This window comes from Agelaius tricolor, unplaced genomic scaffold (assembly GCF_023055355.1).
Source record: "Agelaius tricolor isolate 1412-34295 unplaced genomic scaffold, bAgeTri1.0.p SCAF_28, whole genome shotgun sequence".
In the NCBI taxonomy this organism is placed as follows: Eukaryota; Metazoa; Chordata; class Aves; order Passeriformes; family Icteridae; genus Agelaius; species Agelaius tricolor.
In genome coordinates, this window is record NW_027269288.1 from 5,698,878 (window position 1) to 5,719,355 (window position 20,478).

The 20,478-nt window shown below is 60.1% G+C and overlaps 1 protein-coding gene across 6 annotated transcripts; it reads right to left on the reverse strand.

Annotated features, from left to right (window-relative positions):
• Positions 1 to 2,067: 2,067 nt before the first annotated feature.
• Positions 2,068 to 20,461, reverse strand: KCNAB2 (potassium voltage-gated channel subfamily A regulatory beta subunit 2). 6 transcript variants are annotated; one of them, XM_071449100.1, is made up of 16 exons: positions 20,363 to 20,460; positions 14,902 to 15,020; positions 14,483 to 14,524; positions 6,687 to 6,730; positions 6,285 to 6,322; positions 6,024 to 6,103; positions 5,542 to 5,586; positions 5,333 to 5,377; positions 5,193 to 5,236; positions 4,982 to 5,068; positions 3,771 to 3,856; positions 3,435 to 3,555; positions 3,228 to 3,322; positions 2,926 to 3,046; positions 2,747 to 2,835; positions 2,068 to 2,447 (listed from the first exon to the last, which is right to left on the reverse strand). In XM_071449100.1, the coding sequence occupies exons 2-16, from the start codon at positions 14,976 to 14,978 to the stop codon at positions 2,358 to 2,360; spliced, it is 1,104 nt and encodes a 367-aa protein (XP_071305201.1). In that variant the 5' UTR covers positions 14,979 to 15,020; positions 20,363 to 20,460; the 3' UTR covers positions 2,068 to 2,357. The 6 variants fall into 6 exon arrangements, with proteins under 6 accessions (XP_071305201.1, XP_071305200.1, XP_071305203.1 ...); XM_071449099.1 differs by lacking the exon at positions 20,363 to 20,460 and adding an exon at positions 18,128 to 18,477; XM_071449102.1 differs by lacking the exon at positions 14,483 to 14,524 and having other exon boundaries at positions 20,363 to 20,461.
• Positions 20,462 to 20,478: the final 17 nt, after the last annotated feature.

The window sequence follows — 20,478 nt, forward strand, 5'->3', positions numbered from 1 at the left end:
CACCTGTGTAGATCTATGTACACATGTGTAGATATACACAGAACTGTTTCAGATCTACATGTGTGCATATCTATCTTTATGTGAGCATACACAGCTGTAAATACTGATTTATTTAGGTACTGCTACGTGGGTGTGTACCTGTACATATTATATATACATCTGTATATTATACAGGTCTATGTAATGTATTTGTGGTTTTAATAGATGTGTATTTGTGTACATATATACTTGTTAGTGTGTGTGCAGACAGAGGTATGGGTAGATAATGGATATATGTACATAGGATAGATCTATCCATGGTATGGATGTATAGATCTATATTTACAGAGGTGTATTGACACATACATGTATGTGTATGTAAGAATACACATAAATGTGTTTTTAATTTGAATATATGCACATACATGTGCAGATATTTACACATCTCTATGTCTCCATATCTCTGTATGGCTGTATAGGTGTATTGATTCTTGTGTATGTGTACACTGACACACAGGTATTTGTAATTTTCATATATTTATACATAAGTGTAGATACAGGTAAAGGTGTATAGCTGTCCTAGACAGAGATTGTATATGTGTGTGTATATTCACAGACATATATATGTTTGTTATTTCACACACATATATGAATGTATATATTTCTGTTTGCACACAAACATTGATGTAGCTCTGTAGACAGAGGTACATGTATAGGTAAAGCTGTGGAGGTTTAGCTGCAGGTAAATCCATATACCTAAAGGTGTAGGGGTGTGGATGTGGCAGGTGTGCACACTGACTCTCAACCAGATACAGAGGGGAGCTCTGGTGTCATGAGTGGGTCAGAAGAGAGCCCTCCGTGTTTGTACACATGCACATTTATAGTGGGGCTGTAGGTGCAGCCATGGCCACACAGCAGAGAGACACACACAGTGTGGAGTTCACACTACAGAGCTCACACACACTGCACAAAGCTGAGGGTCTGCACCTACATTTACAGTTTTTATGTTTATCTGTGCACAGAGGAAACTGCGTATAAATGTAGGTGGCTATGAATACATCTGTATAGATATAGGCAAAATGTTTTGCACAGAGTACACAGAGAGCTAAAAGGAAATAGATACATATAGCTATATTGTTCTCTCTATAGCTTTATCTATCATCTATCGTACATATATCCATATATATAGCTATAGCTAGACATACAGCTATATAGATGTAGCTATAGCTGTATCTAAATTACAAATATTTGTGTCCACGTGTATGTATGGCATATGTTTATAGATGTATAGACATGAGTATATAGTTAAAAAGCTGGGTATGGGTATAGAGACATCTACACATATATCTGTATATACACATCTATCTGCATATACACACACATTTAAGTACATATCAGTAATTTTCATGTGTGCATATATCCATACAAACATGGATATATTTTATATATATCCAATTACATGGATATGTACACATCTATATATTACATATATGGATCAACACACAGAACCATGTATGTCTGTATATACACAAGCACACAGGTGTCTACCTGTGTGTATATACATTATACATGTATTTTTCAGAGGCGTGTGAACACATCTACATACAGGTATCTATATATGTAAATAGGAATTGATCTCTCAGAGACTGATGTCAGGGATAGAGGTGAAGGTAGAGCTACATCTGTCCGTGTGTGACTCTGTGTGTGTGTGTGTGTGTGTCTGTAGACACCCCTGTAACAGGCGTACGTGGGTGCATGTGTGGAGCCTTTCAGTAGCTTTGTGCAGATACAACTGAAGGTGCTTGTGGGCTGCGTGCACCTCCACAGCTGCTGTCTGCAAATCCACACATCCCCGCGTCTCTGTATGTCCGTGCGTCTCCACGTGTGTTCATGCACACGGACACTTGCACACTTGCCCGCACACACTCCCCCAGCCCTGCCCCGTGCTCTTCCTGCAGCAAACTCCCTCCCTGTCACCATCCCACCCACCCCTCTCCCCCTTTCCCCGGGAGCAGCTGCTCTCCAGGACCCGCAGCCGCGCGGTGCTGGTGCCGTGGGAGAGGGCAGAGGCGAGGCCCGGGCGCAGGCTGGGGAACAGCTTCGTGTTGTTGGCCTCGTGGGCGTACAGCACCCGCGTGCACCCCGCGCCCACCGCCACCGTGGAGGCAGGAGCCACGCATGCAACGGGTCCGGCTGCGGGCAGGGCAGCTCGGGGCTCGCCTCCTGTCCCTGCGCCGCGGAGCCACGTCCGGGGCAGCGCGGGTGGAGCGCTGGCTCTCGGCGCTCGCGGTGCAAACCACACTCTTCTCCACTTTGCTCCAACAAAGCGTAAAGCAAGCGAACGGGCGGCGAGGGCTGCGCGGCGCGCTCGGGCGCGCTTAGGATCTGTAGTCCTTCTTGCTGTATGGTTTGTTGCCCAGGATGCTATCGATCTCGTGGACGATGGAAGACGACAGCTTTGGAAGGACCTGCGGGGGATGAGGGCAATGCTGGGAGTTGGGACGGTGACCCTGGTGGGTGCGGGAGGATGCTCACCGCCTCCACCCCACCACGTTCGTGCCAGCTTGCCGGCAGGGTGACCCAGTTAGGGAGAGCCTGAGTCAGGCCCAACCCTGCCCCCTCAGCCAAGCAAAGCCTCATCTTTGCTTCTCGCCTTCATGACAAGCAAAACCTGTCGTGAAGCCGGGTTTATAACCCCCTTTTCCCGCACAGTGCAGCACGGCTATGAGTGCTGTGGGCAAATGTTGCTCCTGCTGGGAGCACTGACCTGTATTGCTCCGATATTCTCCATCAGCTGGTCGGCATTGGAGGCCCCCAGTAAGACGGAGCTGACACCCTCGTTGCGCAGGCACCAGGCTGGGAGAGGAGGGAGAGCAGAGCTTGAGCATGGCCCAGATATCCCTGGTGTCACCCCCAGCTGTCCCCTGCTGTTGCCCATCCTCTTACCGATGGCAAGCTGGGGCAGGGTGCAGCCCAGGCGCTCAGCGATGGCCTGCAGCTCCTTCAGCTTTGCCTGCTGCCGCCGGCCCTCTTCACTCAGGATCTTATCCTTCAGCCACTGGTATCCCTGGGGAGTGGGAAGGGGTGTTGTGGTGGGATCAGGGTGCACCAGCACCTTGCACAGGCAGGGCATCCCCAAACTCCCTGGGTTGTGGCTCCTGGAGTTCCTGTTCCCGTAGGGACTTTGCAAGGCCCTGGCCCTGCTCCCCCATCTCTCTCCATGCCCTCCCAGCCCTGGTGCAGCTCACCTTCAGCGAGGCACGGGAGTAGGGGGGGATGCCCCCATCGTACTTCCCCGAGACGATGCCACAGGCCAGTGGGGACCAGGTCATGGCTCCAACACCTGGGGACAGAGCAGAACAGGGGGATGACACCGCTGCTCCGAGCTCCCAGCAGCACTGGGCTAGGGGAGCACTGTGCTTTTTGGGGCTGGGGAGGAATCCCCACTGTCATACCTATCTTGTGGAAGAGCTCAGGGAGCTGCACCTCCACCTTTTCCCGCTGGAACATGTGGTACTCAGCCTGCTCGCAGATCGGTGGAATCAGGTTGAACTGCCGGGCCACCGAGTACGCCTCCTGCAGAAGAGCCAGGAGCCTCAGCGCCCTGCCGACCCCCCCGAGCCCCCTGCCCAGCCCCCCAGCCAAGTCCTGAGCGGCCACCCCGAAAAATAATTAAGGCTTAAGTGCATCTGCATACGCTTGGCTCCCAACAGCTGCTGTCTAATTGAATCAACGTCAGCAGCATCGCTGGGGCTGCTCCGCTGCGGCCGCCCCGTCCCCTGGGCCCCTACCATGATCTCCATGGAGCTCCAGCGCGAGGTCCCCCAGTACATGGCCATCCCCTGGTTGATGACATGGGTCATGGCTCGCACTGTCTCTGCCGGGAGGGAAGGAGAGAGGGGCAGGTGGGGTTTAGCAGGGGCTGCACTGGCAGAAGGGGGCTCGCACGGTGCTGATGGCTGGCGAGCATCCCACTGCCCCGTGCTGCGGTGGGAGCTGGGTGCTGTCCAGGGAATGCTTTCAGAAGAGCAGGATGGGGAGAGAGGGAGCAGCCACTCGGGATGTGCCAGGGACTGCAGCCGACCTGACATGCTCACACGGTGCCAGGCTCTCCCTGCATGGACAGCAGCCTCAGGCTTCTGCCAGTGCCCCCATGCCCTGTGGGGTTACCAGCACTGGCACTGCTGCAGGGGGAGGGACTGATGCATTGCCCACACAGAGACCCACAGAGGGAAGCCTGAGCCCTGTGTGAGCCACTCAGGGATCTTAGGGGGAGCCAGCCCTGAGCCATGCAGGCTGGGGCCAAGCCAAGGCGTGCTCTGCAGCCAAAGGCGAGCAGCGGGGAGGGCAAGGCACCAGGCACACAGCCCAGCATGCTCACAGCTGCCCCGGTGGGGAGGGACCCTGCTGCAGACCCTGGCATGTGCCAAGGGCACCCCATGGCAAGACCCTGGGGGGTGGGAGCCTCTCTGCTTTTTATCCTTTAAACTGCAGTACAGTCTGAAGGGCGAGGGGGGTGTCTGTGTTGTGCTGCTGCTGCCTCTGCATCTCATGGCAGGGTTTGCTTGAGAGGGGGGAACAAGGATGGGGGATCACAGAGGAGTGGGGGCTCTGCCCCAGGAAACACCGCTGGGACAGGCAGCGGCTGGCGGGCAGAGTGCGGGCAGGGAGTACCTTCTACGATGAAAGTCCTGGACTTGGAGGAACTAAATGGGTCCCCTGGTGATAAAAGAGAGATTTAGAGAAAGTGGAGTCACCGCTGCTGGGACGGGGGCAGTGACCTGCCACCACACTGCCACCCCGCCCCGCCGCGGCCCGAGAGGGTCCTGGCGCCAGGCAGGAGGTGGCAGAAGTGTGACTGTGGCACGGGCCAACCGTGGTGGCAGAGGAGCAGATTCTGCTTGGGAGGGAAAATGCCCTTGAAACACAAGCCTGGCGCAAACCAACCGCGAGGGCGATGAAAGGCAGCGGGGAGGAGCGAGGCACCGCGGCGCGCACCCACCTTCCATCGGCGTGTTGGGGTCAGGCCGGTTGGCAAACACCACGTCCACGTACTCCAGCTGCAGCCGCTCCAGAGATGCCTTCAGACCTGCAGCAGGGATGGGCTGTCAGGCGTGCTGAGCCCCATGCTGCCAGCACTGAGGCAGAAGGTGAGGCACAGTCTGGCACCGGGGCCAGCAGCGCCTGGAGAGCGCCCTCACCCCTATCCCTACCTTCTATGATGTGTTTTCGGGACAGGCCCCTCTCTGTCTCAGCCCTGCAAAAGGAAACGTGGGTGAGAGCTTGGGGTGAGAGCCTGGGGTGAGAGCCTGACCCATGCCAGCTGCTCTACTGGAGGACAGGTGTTACCTACTTTCCTCCCCAGAAGATTTTGGTGGTGATGACCAGGCTGGACCGTCTGCAGGGAGAAAAAGACAATCAGTGGTGGTGGCACCTGCAAAGTCCCGTGCACCCTGCCTTGGATGGCACACTCCTGCCCAAGGCTGCTCCACCAGCTTTCCCCTCCCAGCCCATCGGGACTACAGTGATGCTTTTGCCAAATAGGGACGGAGTCTAGCTTACCTCCACCCTTTCTTCTTGATGATATTTCCCAGCACCACCTCGGCCCTGCAAGGGAAGGGGACATCAGCCATTGGCACCTGGCAGGTGCAGCCATGGGGAGTGGTGACAGCCAGCAGGGACGGCCACAGACCCCAGGAGAATAAGAGGCAAATGCAGTGGCTGTGGGGACACTGTTTGCCCCTTGGCTGCAGCGCCCAGAACCGAGCTGCCCCCAGTGCATGAGCTCGCTAATTTTAAGTGAATGCGTGGGCACATGCCAATGCCCTGGGTACAGCTGTGCTCAGAGGGTGCATGGCTACATCTGCATGATAGAGGCCACCACAGGAAGCATGGGACTGCCAGAACCATGACTCCCCCCATGAACAAGAGCTCAGAGCCCCATCCTGGAAGCTGCTTTGCAGCTGGCAAACCTGGGATATTCCCACTGCCGCTGTGATTTGGTGGGAGTCGGGGTGTAGGGTGAGACAAAGCAGGGTACCTACTTGCCAGCAGCGTAGACTTCTGCCGTGTCGAAGAGATTAATGCCGTTGTCATAAGCTAAAGTCATCAGCTGCTCTGCCATCTGCGAGGAGAGAGTGGGGTCGGTGAAGGGGGTGGCCGAGAGCCGGCGCACACGCGGGCGCGTGCGCACAGCGCTGGTGAGCTCCGGCATGCTGCATGCACCCAGGCCACAGCCATCCCCACTGCCCCCATCCCCTCCCCACTCACCAGGGGAGAGACGGGGTGAAGGGGTGCAGCCTTACCTCATCTGTGATCTGCCCTCCGAAAGTCACCCATGTTCCTGCAGGGGAGAGAGAGAGGGGTGTGCACGGTGAATGTGGTGAGCAGTGAGCGCTGCCCCATCAAGGCCACCCACCCTGGCTCCCTCAGCACAGCCCTGGCACGTGGTGGCCACAGCTGGCCCTGCCGCGTGCACTGTGGTGCTCCCAGCACGGCCCAGTCGCTTCCTATCGTGTCAGGAAAAGAGAAAATAATTTGACAATTTCTGGGCCGTGACTCAAAACAGCCGCGGGGCTGAGGAAAACCCTTTCCTTCCCTTTGCAAACATCACCGGGGCAAGCGAGCGCTGCCCTGGCCGGGGAGTGCCGGCAGCTGCCGCGGAACTGAGGGGATGCTGAGGGGCTGTGGCAAACCCTGGCACTTACCCAGACCCAGGCAGGACACACGCAGCCCAGACTTCCCGAGGTTCCTGGAAGACAGAGACCATTAGGAAAGGTGCCAGAAAGCCCCAAAACGCTGTCTCATGCATCCTGCATGCCACCAAACACACCGGGCGCGAGGACTGGGAGGTGTGGTGGTGTCCCCTGGGTCCCATCCCCACCTGGGATGGTTCCACAATGAGAGTCCCATCTCAACTGATTAATGAGCCATCCCAGGCTGGGCATCCTGCATCTCGGTAGTGGCACTGCCTGCACCTGCGCAGTGATGCTGTGCCTGGCAGGGCTATTGGGAGAGCAGTGACCTCGTTAAAGCAGCTCCCCATAATGAGGCTGGGGTGTCCAGCTGCCCTGAGAGTGCCGCTGGCACTGGGGAATGAGAGTGGAGAAAGAGAAGCCAGCATGCTGGTGGTCAGGACTGAAGCATCCCATGTATGGCACGAGTTGTGCCTGTTCTCTGCATCTCACAGGGAAGCACAGGGCTTGCACCAGGCGAGGGTGCTCGGGAGTGGAGCAACATCCTGGAGAAATGGAGCACCCCAGAAAATCTGACCGGCACAAGGAACTGGAGAACAGCTTTCAGGAAGGGGGCCAGGCTGGCAGACGCCTTCGCTGTGGTGATGGAGAGCCAGTTACTTGTTAAAAATGACAAAGGCTCAAGAAATGAGCGTTAAAATAAATAAAGTGTAGGTGAGCCGCGGCAGCTCGCCCGCGCGGGTGTCGCATAGCAACCGGAGGCACCGCCACCGCCGGCACCGCCGACACGGGCACCGGCAGCCGGGCAGGGAGTGGCTGCGGCCCAGCCACGGGCAACCGTGGGCTACACTGAGTCAGGGCAGCATCCCTTGTGCTGCCATGCTATTGCCCAGCAGCTGGAGCCACCGGCTCTCCTCCGTCCCGTGGTGTTTTTAGAGCATTTTGTGGTGGGGAGAGGTCATGGCTGTGGGCCAGCGGTGGCTCAAGTCCCCGTGATTGGGGTTGCCATGTGGAGAGGAGAGCACCTGCCTCATCCTGGGCATTCCAAGAGCATTGCTGGGGTTCCCCAATGGGCAGGTGACCATTGTTGCTCTTGGCTTCCCAGCCCAAAAGCGTGTTGACAGGCTGTCCAACAGAGATATGGGCAGACCTTGGGAAGGCCAAGCATTCCCCTACACTGCTATGGCCTTCTTATCCCATCCGCTTGCTTGGAGCATCCCCCTGTGCCACTGTCCCTCCAGCAGCCACCAGTGGGGACTCCTGAGCTGATCACCCATTGCCTGGGAGAGGGTGTTGATATGCTCCTCCTCTGGATGAGGACTTGACCGTGGGGCAGGAGCACTGAGCCCTGAGGATGCCACCGTGCATTGTCCCAGTACTGCTGTTACCACCACAAGGGTTTGGTGTTGGGAGAGCTGGACAGAACTGGACCAGCCCTCTCCCCAGTACCCAGGTAAGGGGACTCAGCCGATTTGGATGACACTGGTGGGTGACAGCCAGGCTCACCCCAGCGCTCTGCTGGCCTTACACACTTTGTTGCCTAATGCTGGCACATCTGGGCTGCAGCGGAGGCACGCAGCCGCTGGCAGCTGGACCATGGCGTGCAGGCTTATCTGGGGGGGGCCCTACCCTGTCCTGGGGTCCATGCTCATCTGGGGAGAGCCCCAGCCCCATGCCCAGGTGCACACTCAGCCTCAATGGGAGAAGCCCTCAGTGCTCTGCCCCAGAGCCAGGACATGGGGTGTGTGAGCCCTGTGGGTGCTGGCCGGGGGGGCCCCACATGCACACATCACCCCGTTTCCAGAACCACCACGGGCAGCCAGAGCTGCTTACGGCTCTGCACTCACTTTGCAGGGCACTGAGTCTCCGGCAGCACCGAAAGGATGCCATGGCAGCCCGGATTAACGCTACCGTGACTCCCAGACCCCCCCGGCTCGGCAGCCAGCCCGGCTTGGCAGACACTGAGGATGCTACTAATCCTACTCTGAATTTTAGGGTCCCTTCTCTCCCCCATCCTGAAGATTTTACGCGCCGCTGGATCAAAGCTGCCCTGAGGGGACAGGAGCAAACAGCGAGGAAGCGCACGGAGGCGCACGGTCAGCACTTTTAGCGACGAGAAACCGACAGAGCCGGACGCGAACCGGAGATAAGGGGAGCGCCCCTGACCCCCAGTCCCCCCTCGCCGCCCGGATCGCAATGAGGAACGGGGAAAGCCCCACGAGCGCTCTTTTCCTACCGGTATTTCATCCCCGGCTGCTTGACGCTGGAGTCGCTGGAGGAAGGGGCGTTCTGCACCGAGAGCTGCCCCAGGCTGCGGGCCACCATGGCCACGGCGCGGAACTTGCCGCGGGTGCCGAGGCTGGGGCTGCCGGCATTCTGTCGGTTCAGCCGGTCCTCGGCGCTCCGGCTCTTGATGCTGTGCTCGGAGCACACAAAGGAGACCTGCATGCTGCTCCGGCGGGCAGCAGCGCCAGCTGCCTAAATTTAGCCGGCGCCCCGGGCGAGGCGGGGAGCTCCTCCCGCGCGCCGCCAACGTGACGGCGGGGGGCTGCGGGGCGGCGGGCGAGGAGCGCTCCCGTCAGCCCTCCTGCCCTCAATATTTGATGAGCTCAGGAAACGAGCGAGCGGCACGCTCGGGCAGGTGGGGGCAGGAGAGGCAGAGCCGCTGCCGGTGCCCTCCGGAGTGCGGCCGTGGCGGGGCAGGGCATCCCTGCGCCCCGCTGGGCATCCCCCCGCTGGTACGGCTGCCGGCACAGCTGCGCTTTGGGGCACAGATTGCCCTGCACGGGTCCGAAACGAAACCCTCTGGCAGCAGCAAGGCGTGTGTGCATCGGCAACCCCACGGTGGCGACGATGCTGATGGCTCTCCCGCGGCAGAGCCCAGCTGCTTGCCGAAGCTGTCCCCCAGCAGCACATTCCCCCTATTTTTCCCAGTGCAAGCGAAGTCGAGTGAGGCGAATTCCAGCCTAGCACCTCCTGCCGAAGCAAGGACAAAAGTCAGCCCCACTACAGCACCGTCCTGCAGCCGGAGCCACGTGCTGGCTGCCAGCACCTGCCGTGCCCCTCAGGATGGAGCAAAATGCAGCGATGGAGCTTGCAGGAAATTATGCACATTTGCCCCAAACCTAATGAAAAATCTTGTAATCTCCTCCGCTTCCCTCTCTCACAAAGCTCCTTAGCTGGTAATCCTGCCGGCACCAGTGCCAGCGCCGGCTCCAGTGCGGGGGGGACCTGGCAGCAGTTGTCAGCCCCCAGAGGATGAGAAACCCCACAAATTTTGGTGGCAGCAGGGACATGCCCAAAGAAGGAGCACCTTTGGGGTGTCTGTGCCAGCTGCTCCCATCAATAAATAATGTCCCCATGAATATTAGATGGGCTCTTGCCACTGTGTAAATGTTACCGCGGTCATTGCGAGCAGAGGGGAACCTGACCCGCGGCGCAGCACGGCAGGAGCCGGCAGAGCTGCCAGCTCCGGGGGCTTCACTGCAGTGGGGGACAAGGGGCAGACCTGTATTGTCACTGGAGAACAGCCACTGTCCTCAGCCCTGATGTCCCCCAAAGCCTGACCTGGGTTACTGAGGGTGCTTGGCTGTGCATCCCATTGCCCCACCTGCAATGCCAGGGGAGAGGTGCGCTGGGCAGGGCAGCCCCATCCCTCTCAGGGGCTGTGGCCACCTCTCCATCTGCCTGGAGTGTCCTCCTGACAAGGACATTGGCTGAAATCCTGATACACCTTGCACCAGGACCCACATGCAAAATTAATGATGCACCCGCTCTGTGATGCACACCCATCAGTCAGGAGGAGATGAAAACCCATCAGGCAGAGATGTACACCCCTTAGATGGAGATTTACACCCCTCAGGTGGAGAAGAACCCCTGTCAGGCGAAGATGTACCCCTCCAGTCAGGCAGAGGTGCACCTGCATCAGATGGAGATTTACACTTCTGAGGCAGAAACAGCTCTTTGGCGGCTGTTTGCTCTAGTGCCTAATGTTTAAAGCTCACAGGGTGTTTGCATCTGCAAATGCCCAAACAGCAAACAGGAATGTCAAGCGAGAAGCTCAAAGATCACCAAGCAGGAAAGTGCTAACGGCGCTGATCGGCTGCCGCCTCTCCAAGGGCATCGGCTCCTCCCAGCCTCGGCGCGGCACAGGGGAGCCGAGGTGAGCTCAGGTGAGAGCCGCTCTCCTGACGAGGTGTCAAACCAGCACCGAGCAGCGTCCCCTGTGTCATCCCCTCACCTCGGCCCTGGCCGCCCTCGCGGCGCTGCCTTACCTGTACTTCATGCCGGTGGCGCGGGCGGTGCTGTCGGCCAGGGAGAGCCCGTGCATCCGCAGGAACTCCTCCAGAGTCTTCGCCCGCGCCGCCGCCCGCACATCCCGCAGCCGCCGCAGCTCCAGCCCGTCGGCCGCCCGGGGGGCTGGGGGCAGCCCCCACTCGGGGCTGGGCCGGCTGGCCACGCTGCGCAGGCTCTCACTGTAGGTCATGGAGAGCATCCTGCCACCCGAGCGTGGGCTCTGCCGGCCAGCCACGCCGCCAAACACTCTCTGGTGCTACGGAAAGAGCTGGGAAAGCACAACATGGGCTCCCTCGCCACTCAGGGCACAGCCCTGCCCGCATTGCCATGGCACAGTGGTGGCACCCACACATGGGGACTCTAGCAAAGCCAGTCTTCAGCGGAGCAAAGCCTTGGCGTGAGAGCTGAAGCACAACAGGAGAAGCAGCAGGACAGGGATGTGGCACAGTCCATGCCTGAGGCTGCAGCGGTGCCTGACACAGCTGGCCCAAGCCACGATGCAGCAGCCTGGCCTGTGCCCAGCTGTGCTGGCTCCCAGTTTGTGCTGGGCTGCACTGGTTTGCATCCCTGCGAGGCACGCAGCGTGCCCCAGGAGCTGGCCGAGGCACAGTGAGCAGTGGCACGAGTACTGCTGGTGAGAATCTGGCTCTGTGTGCCAGTGGGCAAGGAAAATTGGGATGGGAATGCGGTCCCTGTGGGGCTCCCTGCAAAGGGTGGACATGGCAGAGGGTCTGTGGGCACCGGGTGCTCGCCGTGCCTGCGTCACGCTGCCGCAATGTGCGCCACCAGCCAACACCTTCCCCACCGCCGCGGCAGCGACCTCCCAGCCGGTGCGGCTGCTGAAAATAGCCTGCTGCAGGGTGGGCTCTCACACACCCCAGTCCTGGCTGTCTCTGTGCCTGGGACCTCACTGCTGGTGGCAGCCGCTCGATTTCTGTGCCTCTCTCCGCAACTTCCCTCGTTTTCAGTGTCTGCAGGGAGCAGCGACCGGGGCCAAAATTGTGGTGTTGGTGCCAGAGTGGCCGCTGGGGATGCACTGTGACACATCTACACCGGCATCAGGCTCCAGCCAGGCTCCCACTGGTGGTTTTTTCTTTCCCTGTGAAGCTCAAATTGACAGCTGCAGGAGCCAAAAGTGAAGGGCTCTCTGCCACTGAGGTGTGACCTCCAGAGGAAAGGAGAAGGAAGCCCAGAGGATATGGAGTAGCACCTGGCCAGGTATGAGCAAAACCCTGGGGGTCCTCCAGTGCTGCCAGAGACCACTCTGTGTTCCTCCTGGTCTGTAGCAAGGCCTTGGGAAAGCTGGGAGACATGGAAAGGAAACCTTTCCCTCTCTTGTGGCAAAGCCAAACTGAATCCTCCTGGTCATCAGCCTCTTCCTGCCACACCTCAAAGCTGGAGACTGCACCCGGTACCTCTAGCACCAGCCCCCTGCCGTGCTGGTAGCTTTAATTAGGGCAATGCCAGTGGCTCCTGCTGGGTATGGGCACCTGGTGGAATCTCCCTGTTCCCAGTGGGATCTCCTTGCCCTGGTAGAATCCCCTCACCTGACAGCAGCAAGGAGAAACCTGAGCTGGCTGCACCGCTGGCTGCACCAAATGGCTGCAGCAAGCAGAGTTGGGGGTTTGATCTGGGCTGCTCTGAGGAATGGGATGGGAATCCACCAGCTGCCCTATCTCGACACTTCCCTGATTTTCGGCAGAACAGAACTGGATGGCCAAGAGAGCATAGAGGTGGTGGGTGCATTCATGGCCATTTGATAGCAGAAATCCCAGTGCTCCTGGGATGAGTGGCAGCAGGATAAGCTGTGCCATGCCCAAGCAGGAGAGGTCGTTTTGCAAGGAAGGAGCAGGGATGGGGGACAGAGCACAGGCTCTGCAGGATAACAGCACTGTTAGCAGCATCAGGGGCACAACAAGTGGGCGACAGGCAGGGCAGCTGCCTGGAGAGATATCTGCCCAGCCTAGCTTGCCAAGCTGGGAAACTGGCACCCACCAGCCTGCCTAAAGCCAGGAAGACCCCAAACTCCAAAAGAAAACCATCTTAAGCCATCAAATCCCGAGTCGCCCCGCACGGAAAATCTCCCCGCTGCCCGCAGCGGCTGCCCCGCGGCGATGCCCATCCCCGCTCATCGCCCACCGTGCCCAGCCCCGACTCACCGCGCCGGGGAAGCTGCTCAGCAGCAGCAGCAGCAGCGCAGCTCTGGGCGGCCGGGCTGCCCCAGGGCAGATATAAGAGCGGCGGTGGCCGCGTTGTTTTGCATTAGGGGAGTGTCGGAGCTTGGCGTCCAAAGCACTTGGCGGCTGCGCCGGGCCCCCAGCGTCCGGCTTCTCGCCGCGCTCCATTAGCCCTATTAGGGGATTTTCTTCCTTGCGAAGGGGAGTTAAATTATTCATGGCGCCTCACTAAAAGCCCGGGGATGTGCCGCTGCTTTATCAACGCTGGCACCGCCCGCCCCTCGCCCTGCGGTGACAGGTCCCCTGCCACCAGCACACAGGGCGGTGGGGACGGCTGGACACTGGGGCCATCAGGGGGCAGAGACGGTGCCCTGAGGCAGACACAGCCCTCCTGTGGTCCCTGCAGCAGTGGAGTCAGAGCTGGGCTGTGGCAGGACTGAAAGGCAGCCTCCAGCAGGAGGGAGCCCTGAAACGGAGCCGGGTGATGAACACGGGTGGCTGCTGCCTGAAGGCACCCTACGGACGAGCTCCTGCCTGTTGGCCTTGGGAGCCTTTTGCACCAGATGTGTCCAGTGGTTCAGACCAGTTTGGCAGCCAAAACTTGCCCACTGCTGGGGCTCAGCAGTGCTGGTGGCAGCACTGGGACAGACACTGTCAGTGCCACTGAGCCATCCCACTGCCATCCCACCTCGCCTCCTCCCGTCATGTGTGGGATGGAGTGGGGGTGCCACGGTTCTGTCGAGGGGCAGCCCCCAGTCCCTCACCCGAGGGCAGCCAGACCAGACCCAGTCCCACACCACTGGGCTGCTGTGGCCCTGGGAGCGCTGGAGCAGCTGCTGGCAGAGTGTGTGGGGAAGCGCTGCCCTCACTTCAGACAGTAAAAGGGTGATGGGGGCAAATGTTGCCTCCTGAACCACTTAATGAGACTGCTCCTAATAGCAGGAGCCACGGACCAGCTGGCTGCTTTCCCAGAGCTGCTCTTGGGAAAAGCTAAGGCCTTCTCCAGGCACAGCACTGGCAAGGGACGCTCCCCCCAAGCTGAGCTGAGCCCCACACCGCACAGTGGATGTCCCCCACAGCCATGTGGCCACACTCTGCTGCTTGGACAGCCTGTGAGAACAGTCCCCCCCACCCAGCCACACCCCAGGATCCCCACACTGCACTTCTGACCCCACGAGCAGGCGATGAGGCGATGCCACACATGTGACGCCCATCCCACACACAGGGACCCTGGCACACTGGGCAGGGCAGTGCTGTGCCAGCATTATCTGGGCATGGGCAGGAGCCACAGCCACTTGCTGGAGGGATTTTGGGGAGGGGGAAGGGCCTGGTTACCTGTAGAACTGGAGCTGGCGCTTGGGGCTCCCGTATCTCGCGCTTCCGACAGCAAAGGGGAGAGAGAAGAAAGATGCCACAAACCCCGTTAGAAAGGAGGAGCAGGAGTGAGTGGCAGAGTCAGTGGCTGTGGGAAGGGCCAGGGGCACACACCCATGTCACAGCACAGTGGACACTGCAGCAGGCACTGGCACGACCCTGGAAGTGCCCCCTATGCCCGTAACAGGCACCAGCACCCCAAAACGCTGCTGCTGCTGCTGTTACAGTGTGGGGATTTTGTGCTGGAAGCCTTTGCACAAAGCATGCCAGGGCAGTTTAGGAGTATCAGAGCACTTTCAGGGAGTGTGGTGGTTCTGGGTTGCCACAGGCTTGGGTTTGAAGCCCCACAGAGTCCCCCCAGCACTGCCCTGGAGCCTTACCTGTAAATCATCCCTGGGGAGCCCGTCTGCCGCAGCGAGAGTCGCGCTGGGGAGTCAGTGGTGGATTCGGGATACATGGAGCCAGCCTGGGCTCCCCGGAGCCGCTCGCCGCCTCACCCCTGCCACAGGGGAAGAGGAAAAGAGGAAGAAATGAGTTTTTTGGGGCACGCGCACGACAGCACTTCCTGTTGAAGGAGATCTGAGCCAAAAGGCTCAGAAGGTGCAAAAGGCTCCCAAGATGTGGCACTGGCAGAGGTGTGGGCACAGCAGCTCTGCTGGCCTCAGACCCTGGGGCTTACACCCTGACCCACTGATCCCAAAACCATCTCGCTCCAGCCCTGTTCCTCTGACTTCCCAGCTTGGCTGCTCTCTCCAAACTTCCGGGGGTCTTGAGATCTCAGGAAATGGTGAGGAAACACGGGCCTGAAAAATGAAACATTCTGAAAAACCCAAAGCCATCCCCGAGGGTCCCTCCAAAAGGGACAAGCTAAGGGGAGGAGAACAGACTGGCTTTTCCTGCAGCCCACACGTGACTGACTGTGTGCACAGGGGTGAGGGAGCTCCGAGGGAAAGGAGGGCTCGCCCCCAGGCACCCCTGACCCTCCTTGTCCTTGTCCCCATGGCAGGGGCATCCAGCATGACTCCCTGGGAGCCGTGCCCCTGCAACACTGTCAGCAGTTTCAAGTATCACAGAAAACAATGACACTTCCCTACAGAACTGGGGCTGGGATTTAAATTTATCCCTTCTTTCTTTAGGCCGGTGAGATGCCATCTTTACACTGCAGATCACAAGCTGCTCTGTTTCCCAGATGGGCACTGAGAGCTCTCTGGGCTCCCTCCTGGCTGCCCTGGGCTCAGCAGGAGCATGGCCTTACACAGTGTGCTCATGTCCTGGCACGCATCCCGCCTGCATCCTGGCACAGCATGCCTGCATCCTGCATCCCTCCTGCATTCTGGCACAGCATGCCTGCATCCTGGCACTGTGTGCTTGTGTGCTTGCGTATTGCATCCTGCTCGCATCCCAGCAGGGCACGCTTGCATCCTGCATCCACATCCTGCATCCCAGCATAGTGTGCCAGCATCCCGCATCCCTCCCGCATCCTGCATCCCTCTGGCATCCCGGCCCGGCGTGCCTGCATCCCGGCGCAGCCCCTGCAGCCCACGCAGCCCAATGGCAGCAGCTGCGGCAGCCGAGCCCATCCCCGCGGAGCCGCCCACCTGCCCACCGCAGCTCCCGGCCGGGCTGCAGCCCCCGGCACAGATCCCCATCGCCCTCCTCCTGAGCGCTGCAGGAGTGCAGCGTCTCCTCCTGGCTCCTTTGGCCACAGCCGCGCTGCAGCCGGAGCCCAGGGAGCCTCAGAAAAGCCGGGTTTATCTTCCAGAAGTCAGGAGGGAGCTGCTCTCTCCCGAACCAGCTGCACTGACCTGAGCCTGGAGCAGGACCCTGCCGAGCCCTACAACCAGGACCTGGCTGAGCCTCCCGAGCCCTTGTGACCCCCCGGCTTCTCCCGGGTGCTGTGAGTGTTGGTTCCACAGCTCCCACAGCCTCTCCTGGTGCCTGCAGCACCACCAGGTCAGCAGCAGCCACTGGCCGGGCACTGTCCTGCCCACTCATGCCAGCTCAACTTCGTTAGGGTGGCAAAACAAAGCTGAGGGAAGATGTCCTGCAGGGGGACAGCTGGACCCCCGTGTCCCAGCACAGCCATGCAGCTCCTTGCTTGCCCTGCCACAATCCCGGACTCCAGCGTGGCTCAGGACTGGCTGATCCTGTGTCCCAAGGGGCTCTGGTGCCCCCAGGAGCACAGATCTCTGCAATTTGCAGCAGAACCCGGTGCCCCTTCCCTGCTGCCTCTCAGCAATGTTGTGGGACCAAGTGCAGTGGCTGGCAAGTCTCTGGCAGTGCTAGAGGGACTTTGCTGGCAAGCACAGCTGGACCACGGGCACACGGGTCAGGGCTCTGCATCCTGAGGAACCAAAGTGTCCCAGCATCTAGGACCAATTCATCCCTCTGAGCTCTCTGAGCCAAAGGCACCACCAAAAGTCCAATCTCCTCTGTGTCAGCAGCTTGGTGCTTCCCTGAGACTGCTCCTGCACCTCCAGCTTCCTCATGGCACAACTCAGCTGTGAGCCTGCAACTGCGGGAGTTTCAGCAGTGGCCCGAGAGGGAAGAAAAGTGTTTTCTTCTGCAGGATGCACCCAAGAGTCAGGTGAAGGACACCCTCACGATTTGTGCTCCCACCAAGGTCCATTCCCATCCCTGGCAGCACAATGGGGTACAGGAGTGTGGATGCTGCGACATGGATGGTTTATGGCTGGGAAGCCCCCGGGAGCTGGGCCAGCATGGGGGGGACCACACACTGCAGCCTGCCAGACATGCTGCCATCAGAGCAGGAGTGGGTGAAACTGGACATGGAATTAATGCAAATGTAGGGATGAAACTGCTGCTTCTGGTGAAGTCAATCCTCCAAGAGTGAGGCTCTGGGGCAGGGAGAGCTGGGGGATCCTTGCCATGGGCACCTCAGCATCCTGCCCAAGTCAGGTGAGGGATGCAGGTAATGTCGCATCTCCCCACGCCAGGTGCCTGTCCCCATATTTCTCCCCCTTTTTCACTGTGCAGCAAATGCCCCCCTCCATGCCAGGGGGAAGGTGACTTTAGCTCAATGACTCACGCTGCCCTGCCCTGTCGCCTCGGCACCTCCTGTCACCTCCTGCCGTCACCTCCGTGCTCATGCCCCGTGCTGGTCCCGTGCCCCCCCTCCCCCGGCTGCACCGGCGCCGCAGGGATCCGCAGAGCAGCAGCCCTGCCCCTTCCTTTGGCCCGGGAGCCTCTTTTGCGGCGCAGCATCTCCCAGCCCACCAGGGGCCTCCGACCGCCCGGGTGGGCTCCCGCGCCTTCCCCAGCCCATCATCATCATCATCATCATCGCGACAACGCGGCAGGCGGGCGCTGGGGACTCAGCTGCGACACGTGAGGTCGCCCGTGACCGCCGAAGCTCCGGCACCGGCGCTGCTCAGCTGCCCGAGTCAATGACACAGCCCAAAAGCACCGGGGTTATTCCGGCTTTGCCGTCACGTACACCAGAGCCAAAGTAACGGGGTCCACGCGGGTCCCCGGTGTGTGACACTGCCGGGTCCCCGGTGTGTGACACTGCCGGGTCCCCGGTGTGCCGTGGCTGCCGGCCAGGCACGGCTGAGCCACGGCCGCGGTAGCCAGCACCGTTCCTACCTGTCTCCGGTGCTCGGGCGGAGGGCGATGCGCGGTCGGGAGGCACAAGGCAACGAGGCAAACCCGGCTGCGGGCTCCGCGGCTCTCGGGAAGCGGCGCCGGTGCCGAGCAGCTGCTACAGCCGGCGGCAAACGCAGCGGATGACGGTTCCTACCCCATTCCCGCTCCGTCCCCGGGAAAAGGCGTCTGGCAGAGGGGGGAAAGCCGAGCCCTCCGCGCCCCGGGATGCGACAGCACCCAAGGATGCTGCAGAGCCGCTCTCACATCCTGACTCGGCAAGTTTGGCTCCGCCGGTGGCGGCAGCCGGCTCCCGATCCCGCCGGTGCCTTTAACCGTGTCGGCGCCGCAGCCCGGCACCGGCAGCGCGTGGGCGAGCGAGCGGCTGCCACCAGCCGCCCCTGCGCAGCTCAGGCGGGGGAAGGCTCGTCCGGGGCCACGGGGAGCCTGGGCAGGAGCTGCATCATCACTGCCTCACATCGCGCCGGGTGTGTTTCTCTTAAAATAATCAAATACAGCGTCGGCAGTGATGCTGCAGGGTTGCCTCCAGCACCAGGGTCACCCGGCTGCTGCGTTCTGCCACTGGCCACTCATCCTCCTTGTGCTCATCACGCCTTCTCAGTGCCTTTGGCTTTTTGGCTATCTTGGGTAAAAAAAAAAAAACAGCCCGGAGCGTGCCACCTCAGTAAGTGGAGCAGGCTGGTCCCTGTGGCAGTGCGACTCAGTGATCCCGCAGTGATAACAACACCAGTGCAGCTGGATCTAACAGGAAAACTAGAGGCCAAGCTGGCAAAAAGGGGGCCAGGGTTTGGGACAGGCTGCTCACGCAGTGGTGCTCTGGCAGCTATAAATTAGGAAAACCTGGTTCCTCTCCCTCAGCTGAGTCCTGTTCAGCTCCACGGCAGCATCTTGGCACTTCCTCTGCCATTTCAGCACGGTCCTGGCAGTGACGGGGCCAATAAGCACAGTGCCTGCTCCAAACCATGCTGACACACTGACAGGACCACTCAGCACTGCCAGGGTGCCCAGTTTCCATGCCACAAGCACTTCCAGGAACAGCCAGTAATATAAACCCCGTCCCATTTGGGGATGCTCCCAGCACCAGCCCATCAGTGGCTTTGCTACCCCCACAGATGGTGGGAGCCATGTGCCAAGTTGATCAGCTCCTGCTCCGTGATGCATCTGACCCACAGACCCGCAGGCCATGAGCGGGAGGTGACAGCTGGCCCTGCCACCCTCCTCATCAAAACAATAATAGTAATAAAGAATAAAAATCAGCAGCTCTCTTGAATCTGCCGTTGGCAGCTCCGTGTAGAGGAATTTTCTGCTCACCAGCTGGAAAATCACTGCATATATGCAACAGGCCTGGATAGGGGATGTGACAGAGACTGGGTACATCTCGCCCAGCCTGCTCTGGCACTCACCCACTGCTGCACTGTGGCTCCCAGCAATGCTTGGGGAAGAAACCCGTGATTTTGGGAAGCAGGCTGGGTGCCCTGCCCACACCTGCCAGCAGCACAGACCACATCTCACCTGGATGAGAGCCTGTGGTGCCTGCGTGAGCAGTCCCGTGCTGGCCGCTGGCTGAACAGGCACGGGGCTCATGGGGAGGAAAACAGCCCCAAAAAAATGCAGGCTAGCGAGAGAGAATCTCAGGAGCTTCAGGCCTGGCAGAAGAAATGGTCAGGCAGTGGCACCTGGGCTGCGAGGGGACCGGGGACCCGCCACAGGCTCGGGGCTCCTTCCATCCGCAGCCCGCCGGTCACCGAGACAAGGAACGGACTAAGAAACGGCAGCAAACTGAAGGGAGCTGCAGGATCCGCGGCGTTTGACTCATTGTGCGCAAATTGGTTCGGGGGAAAATCCAATGTTCCCACCCCCGTGTCACTGGGCTTTGCCGGCGGCTCACACCGTGTCACCGGGGCTCCTGCCCTGCCGCTGTACGGTGACAGGCCGCAGGCTACCGGAGCATCACGAACAGCGTTCACCTCGCCTGGCTGCGGGAACGAAGGGACAGCCAACCTCTCCGCATCCCCGCACAGCCCGGGGTCCCGATGGGCCGAGAGCAGGCGGCGGGGCGAGGGCCCCTCTCACCGCACCAGGCAGCGTCGGGAGGGGCATGCGGCGGGGTGGCCTCGCCCGTAGCGCTGCCCGCGGCCCTGCCCGGTCCCACCGCCCCCGCCATGTCCCGGTGGTCCCGGTAGTCCCGCCGGCCCCGCTCCCCCCGCGCCCCCGCACCTGCCCCGCGTCCGCCGCTCCCGCCGCTCCGCCGCCCGCCCTCGTGGGGGGCGGCCCCGCCCCGCCGCGCCTGGCCCCGCCCTTCCCGCCACCCATTGGCCGCGCCGCCCGCCTCT

What these genes read in the sequence shown, in the direction of transcription:
- KCNAB2 (XM_071449103.1), bottom strand. Translation starts at nt 11,169, where the DNA reads ATGCTCTCCATGACCTACAGTGAGAGCCTGCGCAGCGTGGCCAGCCGG. An exon ending in AAAATCTTCTGGGGAGGAAA is followed by an intron (nt 5,237 to 5,332) that starts GTAGGTAACACC and finishes TTCCTTTTGCAG; the next exon opens with GGCTGAGACAGAGAGGGGCC. An exon ending in CCGAAAACACATCATAGAAG is followed by an intron (nt 5,069 to 5,192) that starts GTAGGGATAGGG and finishes TCCCTGCTGCAG; the next exon opens with GTCTGAAGGCATCTCTGGAG.